This window comes from Bidens hawaiensis, unplaced genomic scaffold (assembly GCF_021521415.1).
Source record: "Bidens hawaiensis isolate Kalapana, Puna unplaced genomic scaffold, B.hawaiensis_p1.1 tig00004617_1, whole genome shotgun sequence".
NCBI lineage: Eukaryota > Viridiplantae > Streptophyta > Magnoliopsida > Asterales > Asteraceae > Bidens > Bidens hawaiensis.
Window position 1 is genome coordinate 666,068 of NW_027491281.1, and position 11,887 is coordinate 677,954.

General features: G+C 39.6%; 2 protein-coding genes across 2 annotated transcripts; both read right to left on the reverse strand.

Moving 5' to 3' along the window:
* Positions 1–285: 285 nt before the first annotated feature.
* LOC143627174 (uncharacterized) lies at positions 286–2,707 on the reverse strand. Its single transcript, XM_077097056.1, has 2 exons — positions 2,407–2,707; positions 286–320 (listed from the first exon to the last, which is right to left on the reverse strand). Exons 1-2 carry the CDS (start codon positions 2,705–2,707, stop codon positions 286–288), a joined length of 336 nt encoding a protein of 111 aa, XP_076953171.1.
* Positions 2,708–5,513: 2,806 nt separating this feature from the next.
* On the reverse strand, positions 5,514–5,933 carry LOC143627175 (uncharacterized). Its single transcript, XM_077097057.1, has one exon. It carries the CDS (start codon positions 5,931–5,933, stop codon positions 5,514–5,516), a length of 420 nt encoding a protein of 139 aa, XP_076953172.1.
* Between the last annotated feature and the right edge of the window lie 5,954 nt (positions 5,934–11,887).

Sequence of the window (11,887 nt, forward strand, 5' to 3'; positions counted from 1 at the left end):
CTCTAACTTCACACCCCAAAACCCTCCAATCAAACAAAGATATAATAATAGTAATAATATTATGCTTTGTTGATGCTGTTGTTGTCTCGTCCTCCGAAACAATAATAATTATTCTGCCACTTGCAACTTGCGGCTCCCTCTCTTCCAAGAAGTAATAATGATAATAATTTTTTGTGTTCTGACTTGCTGCTATTCAACCCTTACGTAGGGATCTTTCTTTTTATAATTTTCTTTGGTTTGCCCCAAAATAACGAGCCCTCATTAATTTCTATGGCCCAAAATAATTCAGCCCACATTATTTCCTTGCCACTCGTATTCCCCTGGATAAAAAAAATCACCATTTACTTTAATTACTTTAAGTGCATAATATGATACATATAAAACATGGTGAATATAAATGATTTATAGTCTCATCTCATTTTTTACTTATTGTTCTTCTTATTTTATAATTAATCAGTATCTAATAAATTTAGTTTATAAAAATGCATTCAAGAGTACATAAGAGAAAATGTTTTTGCTCGTTACCTCTTAAAAGCTTGAAACTCACACATGAACCAATTAAGCATAATATTTAATAAAAATTAGCTCAAAAGTATCTAAAAGTGTAGGAAATACTAATATTAAAATATATATAGTTTAGACCACATCAAATATCCTCACACTTAAACTTTTTTCATCCCTGAAAAATATATAATGCAATGGAATCATAATTCAAAGTCGATCTTCAAAACATATAGGTTATCTTTTAAGCATAGATAAACGCAAAAACCGCGATTGCCGATATTGTTATCCACTTAAACCCAGCCACCAGCCTATCAAGCCCCCAATTGCATTAAACATTTTAAAGTTCAAAAGCTACGGCTACACCTACCCCATCTCAGACAAAGAGAGCTATAAGAAATAGAGTCGAAGCAGACTGGTTCGACAAATCATCATAAGCCAAGGACTCGTTGATGGTACTAAGTAGATGCACTCGGTGAAATTTGATGGATGAATGGTCATGTGGAGGTCGTATGAGCTATTCCTAAATATTATTGGACTTTGTCCTATAAATTGCTAATTTCATATTTATTGACTAAGAACCTCCGAGCCCCAATAGTGTATCCTCAGAGTCATCATCCATTTGGTAACACGTAAACTCTAAGTCTCGTCTAGTATGTGCATCTTTGGCCTCTTTTACTAACTTTGAGAATGCTTCTTTGGCATTTTACAATACATAACTTTCTCATTTCATTTGCTTTTTGAACCAACTTTTGGAAATAAACTTTCAAAACATACTCTTTTTTTTTTTCTTTTTTTTCTATTTTTTTTCTATTTTTTTCCTTTTTTTATATCACCCTAAATATATAACTATTTTCTAAGCTCGTAAAAAGATGGACATGTGGTGGTGTGCTGATTTGAGTGCATCTAAGTCTTACCATCTCAAAGTTTTTAGATTATGGTAATCCTCCCTAAGCATCGAAATTCGGTTTCACCGTTTTCAGATTATTATATATATAAAAACTGTTAAGTGGGACTATCAAAGCTAGTTGGGCCTACCGACACATCCCAAATTAAGTGCGCCATCTTTTGTTTAATCTCATATATAATAGTAGTTTTAAAAGATCAACCATAAACAATAATATCATTTTCCATTATACGCAAAATAATTTTTCGGGACATTTTAAAAAAAAAAAAAATTTTAAGTTTTTGAATTTTTTATATAACTTTTTTTTTTCGTTTTTATTTTTTATTTTTTTATCTATTTTTTTTGAATTTTTTTCTTTTTTTTATATAAAAATCTAAAAACGTCAGTTTCCCATCTCCACACTTAAATTTCGCATTGTTCTCAATGGAAGACAGGAAAAGGACAAAAATAAAGCAGAAATAAAATAAAATAAAAATAAGGAATAAAAAAAATGGAACAGACTCCCCTGGTAATATGGTAATGATCTGCGTATGTCATGTTCCAATAAAGCGACCGTATAGCATTTCATTCGCGGCCGCAGCTTTTGGGTACCCTCTACAATCAAATAAGCTCAGAACACCCCCGTCCGAATGGAGATTGAGTACGAATGACAGTATCCAAACCTGCAAAACAAAGCTCAAAGCACCCAAAGCAGACATCAAACAGACTCTAAAAACTTAAATTGACTCAAAATACAAAAATAAAATAAAGCAAATAAAAATTATACAAACTCTACACTCGGGTATTTCCCGAGGCCTATCCCTATCAAGCAGTCAAAGTAGGGATGTCGAGGGGAAATACATCTTCCTCGACCGAATCAGCCGGCCCACCGATATAATGTTTTAACTTATGGTCGTTCACCTTCCACGCTCTTCCCTCATGATCAACTAACTCAACTGCACCGTGCGGAAATGCCGCCTTCACCGTATACGGACCAACCTATCTCGATCTAAGCTTACCTGGAAATAACTTCAAACGGGAATTATAAACCAACACACGATCCCCACACTTGAACTCTTTCACTTTCCTCAACTTTCGATCGTGTAACGCCTTCGTACGCTCCTTATAACTCCATGATCTCGCATACGTCTCATCTCTCAGCTCCTCTACCTCATGAATTTGGAGATACCGGTTTTTCGCAGCTTGGGTCAGGTCAAGATTAACGGATCTCAATGCCCAATATGCTCTATGCTCTAACTCCACTGGTAAATGACACGCTTTGCCATAAACCACCCTAAAAGGCGTGGTCCCAATAGGCATCTTAAATGCTGTACGGAAAGCCCAAAGTGCATCATCCAACTTGTCGGACCAGTCCTTTCGGTTCTTTCCGACAGTTTTCTCCAAAATTCGTTTCACTCATCGGTTTGCATTCTCTACTTGACCGCTCGTCTGTGGATGATAAGCGGTGGACAACCGATGGGTGACCCCATACCGTGCCAACTCCTTCTCCATCTGTGCATTACAGAAATGTGTGCCCCTATCACTGATCAAGGCCTTGGGAGTACCAAACCGACTAAACAACCTCTTCAAGAATCCCACTACAACTCGGGCGTCGTTAGTGGGCAAGGCTTGAGCCTCAACCCACTTGGAAACGTAGTCGATAGCCACGAGAATGTATCGGTTCCCTCGAGAAGAAGGGAACGGACCGATGAAATCAATGCCCCAAACGTCGAAAACCTCACAAACCTGAATGGGGTTTTGGGGCATCTCATTACGGGATGAGATGTTACCAGTGCGCTGACATGCGTCACACTATTTGACAAACTCGTGTGAGTCTTTGAAAATCGATGGCCAATAAAATCCGGAATCTAAAATTTCCTAGCGGTGGAAGACGAACCATGGTGGCCTCCAGTTAAACCTTCATGACAATGCCTAAGAATCTCACGACCCTCTTCCCTACTCACACACCTCCTCAACACTCGATCGGCGCCTACACGAAACAAATACGGCGAATCCCATATGTAGTGACTGGCGTCTGCGGAAAACTTCCTCCTCTGCTGATAACTCATGCCCTTGACCACTACTCCTTCGGCCAGATAATTCGCAATGTCGGAGAACCATGGTAGACCCTCCTCTTCAGCACTCACGTACAAAAATGTCTCTCTCTCAAATCTTACTCTCACCATCATCAACGACTCGTGGGGAAACTTATCCCCGATGGCATTCTCTCTAATCTCCTCTCTCTTCGGATCCTCCAGACGTGATAAGTGATCCGCAGCTACATTCTCCGCTCCCTTTTTATCTCTAATCTCAATATCGAATTCGGAAAGCAATAGAATCCATCGTATCTTGCGAGGCTTGGCATCTTTCTTGGCGAACAGGTATCGCAATGCCGCATGATCAGTATAAACGATGGTTTTGGACAACACGAGATAAGAACGAAATTTGTCGAACGCAAAGACCACTACTAGAAGCTCCTTCTCAGTAGTCGTATAGTTCTCTTGAGCATCATTGAGGGTCATACTCGCGTAATAGATAGGATGGAAGTGCTTGTCCTTCCGCTGACCTAAAACAGCACCGACTGCAAAATCACTAGCGTCGCACATGAGCTCCAAGGGTAAGCTCCAGTAGGGTGCTACTAAGATAGGGGCGTTAACTAGCTGCCCCTTGAGAAACTCAAACACCTTCAGGCAATCAGCTTCAAAGTCGAATGTGATGTCCTTCTCTAGAAGGCGAGTCATAGGCCGGGTGATCTTAGAAAAATCTCTAATGAACCTACGATAAAAACCCGCATGCCCGAGAAAACTACGAACGGATTTCACACTAGTCGGTGGAGGAAGTCTACTGATAGTGTCGATTTTAGCTCTGTCTACCTCAATACCGTCTCGCGAAATATTGTTCCCGAGCACAATGCCTTCAGTCACCATGAAGTGGCACTTCTCCCAGTTCAACATCAACTTAGTCTCTATGCACCGCTTCATCATCATCTCAAGATTAGAAAGACATTGATCGAATGAGTCCCCATATACCGAAAAATCGTCCATGAAGACCACCATGGAACTCTCGATCATGTCTTGGAATATCGCTACCATGCAACGCTGGAAAGTAGCCGGAGCATTACATAACCCGAAAGGCATACGTTTGTACGCAAAGGTACCGTATGGGCATGTAAATGTGGTATTTTCATGATCCTCATGTGCGACCCGGATCTGGAAATAACCTGAAAATCCATCAAGAAAACAGTAAAACTGTCGTCCCGAAAGACGCTCCAACATTTGATCGATGAACGGAAGAGCAAAGTGGTCTTTCCTAGTAGCGTCGTTAACCCTCCTATAGTCTATGCACACCCGCCAACCTATGACTGTCCTAGTCAGAATAAGCTCATTACGTTCGTTAGTGACAACTGTCGTCCCTCCCTTTTTAGGGACGACCTGAACGGGACTCACCCATGAAGAATCAGTGATAGGATAGATCAGGCCTGCGTCGAGGAATTTGATAACCTCCATCTTGACTACCTCCGACATGTTAGGGTTGAGCCTCCTTTGAGGTTGGTTACAGGCTTGTACTCATCCTCCATGAGTATCCTGTGCATGCAAAAGTTCGGACTGATGCCCTGGATGTCCATGAGTTTCCACGCAATAGCCTGTTTGTGTGCCTTGAGCACATCAACCAACCTTGACTTCTCATCATCCGTCAACTGAGAAGAAATGATGACGGGTAAATCGGCATCACCGTCCAAGAAAGCATACTCCAAATGTGGAGGTAGCTCTTTAAGCTCGAGGGACGGTGGTGCCTCAATCGATGGTCTCTCCTTCGGTCCCTCGCTGCTATCGGCAATCGCGAACACCTCGGGGTATTCAGGAGGTGAGCTAACAAGAATGCTCAGGTCGTGCTCCGCAGGAACATCAACCCAGTCCTCCTGATTGAGCAAATCTGCTCCAGAGATGTAGTCAAGACAACGCTCGAACTGAGATATGAACGTGTCAAGAAAGTAAACAGAATCATCCTGACTACTAGAGTTCCTCATCGATTTGACGACATCGAATGTGACGTTCTCCTCCCCTACACAAAGTGTAATTTTGCCGTCGAAGACGTCAATAAGCGCTTTAGCAGTACGCAGGAAGGGTCATCCCAAAATGAGTGGGACCTGATAGTCAGCCTCCATGTCGAGAATAACAAAATCCACAGGAAAAACCAATTTATCGACTTTAACGAGAACGTTTTCCACGATTCCCCGTGGATATTTGACCGAGCGGTCGGCCAAGGATAAACTCATGCGCGTTGCGACTGGCTCGCCAAGTTCTAGCTTTTTATATTGAGAATATGGCATCAGATTTATGCTAGCACCTAAATCGGCCAACGCGTAGCTCTCAGTTGAGCTGCCAAACAAACACGGGATCGTGAAGTGTCCCGGGTCTGCTAATTTCTCTGGCAACTTGTTCTGGACTACCGCAGAGCATCCTTCATTTAGACAAACTGTCGAAAGCCCCTCCAGCTTCTTCTTGTTCGAAAGAAGATCTTTTAGGAATTTTGCATATTTAGGCATATGCTAGAGTTCCTCGACAAACGGAAGATTGATTTTTAGCTGTTTAAACATGTCCAAGAAATGTCCATATTCCTGTGCATACTTTTGCCGCAGAAGACGAGCAGGATACGGAACCTGAGTAAGATCGACTTCGGGACTCTTCTTATCTTCAATCTTCTTCTCAATAACTTTATCCGCAGGAGACTCACCGTTTGACGCGGTACTTGCTGGGACTCGCCTCTGGTGCGTCCTCACAGGAGTCTCCATCTCTATCTCCTCGTCCACCGGCTCCTCAGCATCTGCCGGCGACTGCTCTCGATCGCCTTCTCTGCCACTACGGGTGGTCACCGCCTTCAACTGTGCCTTCGGGTTAAACTCCGTGCTGCCTTGAAATGCTCCGACCTGCTTATTAGGTAGCATCTGCTTCATCATCTCATCCACCTTTCTAGACATCTCCAAAAATGACGACTGCTGGTTCTTCAATAGGGTGTCGTGCTCAGCCAGTCTCTGCTGTGTATTATTATCTCTGTCAATAAGGTGAGAAAGCATCGTAGATTGCTTAGTTAGAAGCTCCTTAAGATCCGGATCCATACCGCTACTCTTTCCTGCACTCGAACTTCCTACTGCCTCTGGGTCACTAACTTGAACCTGTTCCTGCCGAAAACCCTGAGCATTACCTCCCGATCTCCAACCATAGTTGGAGTTATTTCTCCATCCTGAGTTTCCGTAGGCATTCGTTCCTCGATTCTGATTACCCAAGTAGTCCACCTTCTCCTGTTGATCGACCGGACAATCAACTGTATCGTGCCCTCCGCGACAGATTTCACATTTCTTAGCGATCTTCTTCAACTCTCGGATATCCTTCTGCATTGCCTCTAAGGCAGCCGCGATGCTAGTATCATTCGAGACCTGATAGATGCCTCGAGCGGAAGAGGTGGTGGTTTTAGAAGTACCTCGGGCGGATGGCTCTTGCTGTTCGGCTAGGGCGAAACTCTCAAACAACGACTCACACTCATCTATATCCAGCTTCTCTAACATGTTTCCTCCAGCTGACATATTGAATCTCTTCTGCATCTCAAAGGTCAGCCCGTTATAGAATTTCTCGACTACAGCCCATTCAAGTAGACCATGTTGGGGGCATCTACTAAGAAGATTATGGAACCTTTCCCAAGCCAAAGAGTATGGCTCGTCAGGCTCATGCGAAAGGAACAGATCTGATCACGAAGTCGCGAGGCTTTTGATGGTGGAAAATATTTCTTAAGGAATTCAACTTGAAGATTCTCCCATGTAGTGATGGACCCAGGGGGGAGGTTTTCCAACCATGATGAAGCGCGACCCTCGAGAGAAAATGGAAAAAGATGAAGGTAGATAGAAGCACGAGTGACGTTGGCAATATTGAAAGTGTCGCAGATACGAGTGAATTTGTTCATATGGCCAGGCGCGTCCTCGTCTTCAAGTCCGTGAAATGGGGCAGAATTAGTGATGGAATTCATGAAGTTGGTCGGAATCTGCCAGTTGTTAGCATCGGGCATCGCCGGACGTGTGATATCAGACCGTCTCCCCGTGACTCCCTCGTTTACTCTCGAGTGAACCGTACGCCTAGGTGGGTTAGCGTCACCCATATCTAATTAGAATCAGAAACGTGTACCTTGTTTTCACGTAGAGCACGTGCAATCTCTCGAAACTCCCTACAGCGCTCACGAAAATCTCTCTCGGGTTCATCAGAAGCAGTAAACTCTGGTGGTCCTAGTGAACGAGTACTTCGCATACGCTGAAAAACAAGTAAAAGAGTAAGGACCCAAGCTTATCCCTAAAGCACACACGTTAAAATCAAGGCACAAATAGCAATCAAGAACAATTAAATAATAAAATAAAATAAAACTAATTAATGAACTAACTAAAAAAAACTAAAACTAAAAACAAATAAAAAGCAAATAGAAACTAGTTCGCTATTACCAAGTGTCCCCGGCAACGGCGCCAAAAACTTGATGTGCGCAAAGTGTTATATAAAAATTTAACAAATAATGACCAAACACAACGAGTAATAAAAACCTAGAATACCCTAAACCAAACCACTAGCAACAGGCAAGTGAACCTATCGGGTGTAGAATAACTATGGGAAGACCGGGAATATCGAACCCTAGAGACACTAATTTAAATAACGAGACTAGTTCTAAAAGCTAATTTAAATTAACAATTAAGAAAATATATATATTTGGATTTTTATTTATTTTATTTTTAAAACTAATAATTAATTAAACTAATTTCTTAACTAAAATAAAGTAAACTAGAAAATTAAATTACCGAATAAAAACTTTAGTAAATTCAAATATGAGAAAGAGTTACCTAGGCAAGGAATCCGAATTGTGACGACTCGGGCTTTTATCGGTTACGGGAAAACGCTATGGGAACCGGGAATCTAAAGGTATGAAGCTCTAGGAAACTTAATGGATCCTTAATCACTCTCAAGGTGTCGCCTAAAAAGAAATCTTAGAGATCATGTAAAAACACCGGCTTATTGGTTCACCTGTCAGTTCACCAACTATGATTAATTACCCTATAAAACAGCTAACCCGTCGGTTTCACTATCTCAATGCACCTAAGTACACGGGGTGGTTTATGAACAGTCTAAAGGATACGGTAAACAATGAAATTAAGGCAAAAATAGGCAAGCCTCCTGTTAGATAATTTAACCTAAAACCATAACAACGCAGACAAATCCGACTACTTATTACCCTTCGGATATCTAAGTAGGTAAAAATATAAACTTCTAATAATATGCCAAAAATCAGTTTCTATGGTAAATGAGCTCAATAAACCATAAACAAGTTGCAAACACATAGTAAACAACCCAAACATGCAACCTATAACCGAAAGACAATCAATCAAGCAACATGTGAAACATTCATTTAGACACAAATTAAAAATAAATACGCATGAGACACATCCGATAATTATGATCAAAACTTTTAATTAATCAAAATCCCGAAAACAAAACCCGAAAACCAACAAGTCCAAAGCAATCAACAAAACATCATCCAAGCCCAAGTAACTAAAAGTGTTTAGCCAATAACCATGTTCAAAACTAAAAAAAAAATAAGTTCAATAATGAAGTTCATAATAAAGATAATAAAATCAAACCAATCTTGAAGTAGATATGAACCCGAACACAAAACCACTTCCTTTCTATTTGCCTCCCCCCAAACGAAAATTAATAATAGTAATAATATTATGCTTTGTTGATGCTGTTGTTGTCTCTCGTCCTCCGAAACAATAATAATTACTGCCACTTGCAACTTGCGGCTCCCTCTCTTCCAAGAAGTAAGAATGATAATAATTTTTTGTGTTCTGACTTGCTGCTATTCAACCCTCACGTAGGGATCTTTCTTTTTATAATTTTCTTTTGTTTGCCCCAAAATAACGAGCCCTCATTAATTTCTATGGCCCAAAATAATTCAGCCCACATTATTTCCTTGCCACTCGTATTCCCCTGGATAAAAAAAATCACCATTTACTTTAATTACTTTAAGTGCATAATATGATACATATAAAACATGGTGAATATAAATGATTTATAGTCTCATCTCATTTTTTACTTATTGTTCTTCTTATTTTATAATTAATCAGTATCTAATAAATTAAGTTTATAAAAATGCATTCAAGAGTACACAAGAGAAACAAATTGATTTTGTACATATTTTTGCTCGTTACCTCTTAAAAGCTTGAAACTCACACATGAACCAATTAAGCATAATATTTAATAAAAAATGGCTCAAAAGTATCTAAAAGTGTATGAAATATTAATATAAAAATATATAGTTTAGACCACATCAGTTTTGATCAGAATGAGTTTGGTCGAAACAAAATTTAAATCATAGTATTTTCTTACTTAAAAGTCACTCATTATATTCATGTATTCTTAGTTTTTATATTAATATAAACAAGCGTGTTGGGTTTTTTGTTCGCTTCAAAACAACTGCCATGTCAATGGTTTTTTTTTACTTTCAACGAGTATGTCATGCTTTAATCTTATATAAAATACTTACTAATAAATCTACTAACAAACAACACCTTCAAATATATATAAACATATATATTTGTAAACATTCTACTATGTAACTTTATTTTTTATAATTTTATGTTTTTCAAGTACTTTGTTTCGTATGAATATGAGATGCAATTATAAATCATGTTGTCGTCTTAAAATATATACTCAAAAATATGATTTCGTTTGAAATTATATACGTGCGTATTTGACAATTTCTATATTTCTGCTCGTGTCGTACACGGGTCAATAACTTAGTGATAGACTAAACAACTAATTGTTCTCCATTGTTCTCCATAGTTATGTAACAAGTGTTATGTCACATCAGCGGAAGATAGGTTACAGCCAAATAAATTCTAATTTCATAGTATTTTAAAACCCATTAAAAATTGAAATAAAGCTCAATCATGAACCTAATTGTCTTGGATGAGTATGCACCATTTTAAATTGTCTAAATGAAATAGCATCGCCATTTATTTATATCTAAGTGGTTCCTAACAAACATGATTAATCTTCACAAAACATCCAAGTAACTATAAAGCATTTACCAGTCCTCAATCTATGTTCACATTTCTTGAAAAACACATAATCAAAATACGTCAACATAAAGTCGGTGAGAGCATGCGTTTAAAAACATATTATTAATTTAGACACAATATGGTTTGTTAGTTAGTCAAGTTCATAACCAAATTTGCATTCACCCAAAAGTCCCCGACTTATGATGAATGTCTCCCATTCCATTTATACTCGGTCATGTAATTATCAACCAACAATGTAGGCTATATGCCACATGCGGTAGGAAGACCTCAATGTGGGTTTACCTTGTATAGGGCCACTATATACGTGTGGTAGATTCCATAAATAGTACTATCCATATGGCCAAGGCCTCTCCAATCAAAGTTAATGATTGAGAAAAAGTGATGTCGGCAACTAGGGCAGAAGAACCTTGACTTTACTATACCCATTAAAATAGCTAGAATTATGTTCTAGTCCCTAGGAAGGTTTAGAAAAATGGGTACACATGAACTCACCAAAAGCCTTAATCAGGCTTTCCATAGTGGACGAGTATTTAAGGGCGATGGGATGATTTTTCAAGGGAACACCCCTCGTTCCCCGGCGACAATAGGGTCGATAGGAGAGGGGGGGGGGGATGAGTTTTCGTCACCTCTTTATATTATTATTTAAATCATTTTACCGTTGGAAACCGTCACCAACTAAAAAAAATAAATAAAACAATAATATATACATATACCTCTTCTCCTCCAACTTCATCTCCATTTCGTACAAACCATACACCACTTTCTTCTAAACAAAGCATACACAAATGAATCCTAGAAACAACCAGAAACACCCGAACCAACCATTCCCTCCTTTCGATCAATACCATGGTTCGCAAAACCAACTGAACCAACCGAGCATAAACATTCAATGATTCCCGAACAACGGAAACCAACCGAACCAAAGCTATCTGTATCCTTTTCCCGACCTGAACTTAAACATGTATGTCAACTTCCTCATGCCCCAAAACCTCATGCCGGCGTTTGGGTCTAGCCAACCGGAGCCGGTGACAGAGACTCAAACGACACGGGCCTCCGGTTCAAGCTAAAAGACGACCCGTAAACACAAAAAAAAAACAATCGTGGGAGCCTATGGCGCCGCGTGATCCAAACAAGCAATGGACAGAGGATGAGGAAGTAGCCCTCACAAAAGCTTGGATCACCATTTCGGATGATCCTGGCGTTGGTAAGTTTTTTGATATTAAGTATTTATATAACTTGATTTAGTGTTTATTAAACATTTATATTAATTGTGAACTATAATTTTAATTTGTAGCTAACTTTCAAGCCATCGAAATATTTTGGAGGAAAGTATTTGAAGCTTGGCTCATGCTAACGGGTAACCGGAAGATTACCGGGGTAAAGAAGCGGTT

Bases quoted from the DNA above. Each gene is read 5' to 3' on its own strand.
- LOC143627175 (XM_077097057.1), bottom strand. From the start codon at position 5,933: ATGCCTAAATATGCAAAATTCCTAAAAGATCTTCTTTCGAACAAGAAG.
- LOC143627174 (XM_077097056.1), bottom strand. From the start codon at position 2,707: ATGCCTATTGGGACCACGCCTTTTAGGGTGGTTTATGGCAAAGCGTGT. The intron at 321-2,406 runs GTAAGCTTAGAT...TTTTTTATCCAG, and splicing joins CCGTTTGAAGTTATTTCCAG to GGGAATACGAGTGGCAAGGA.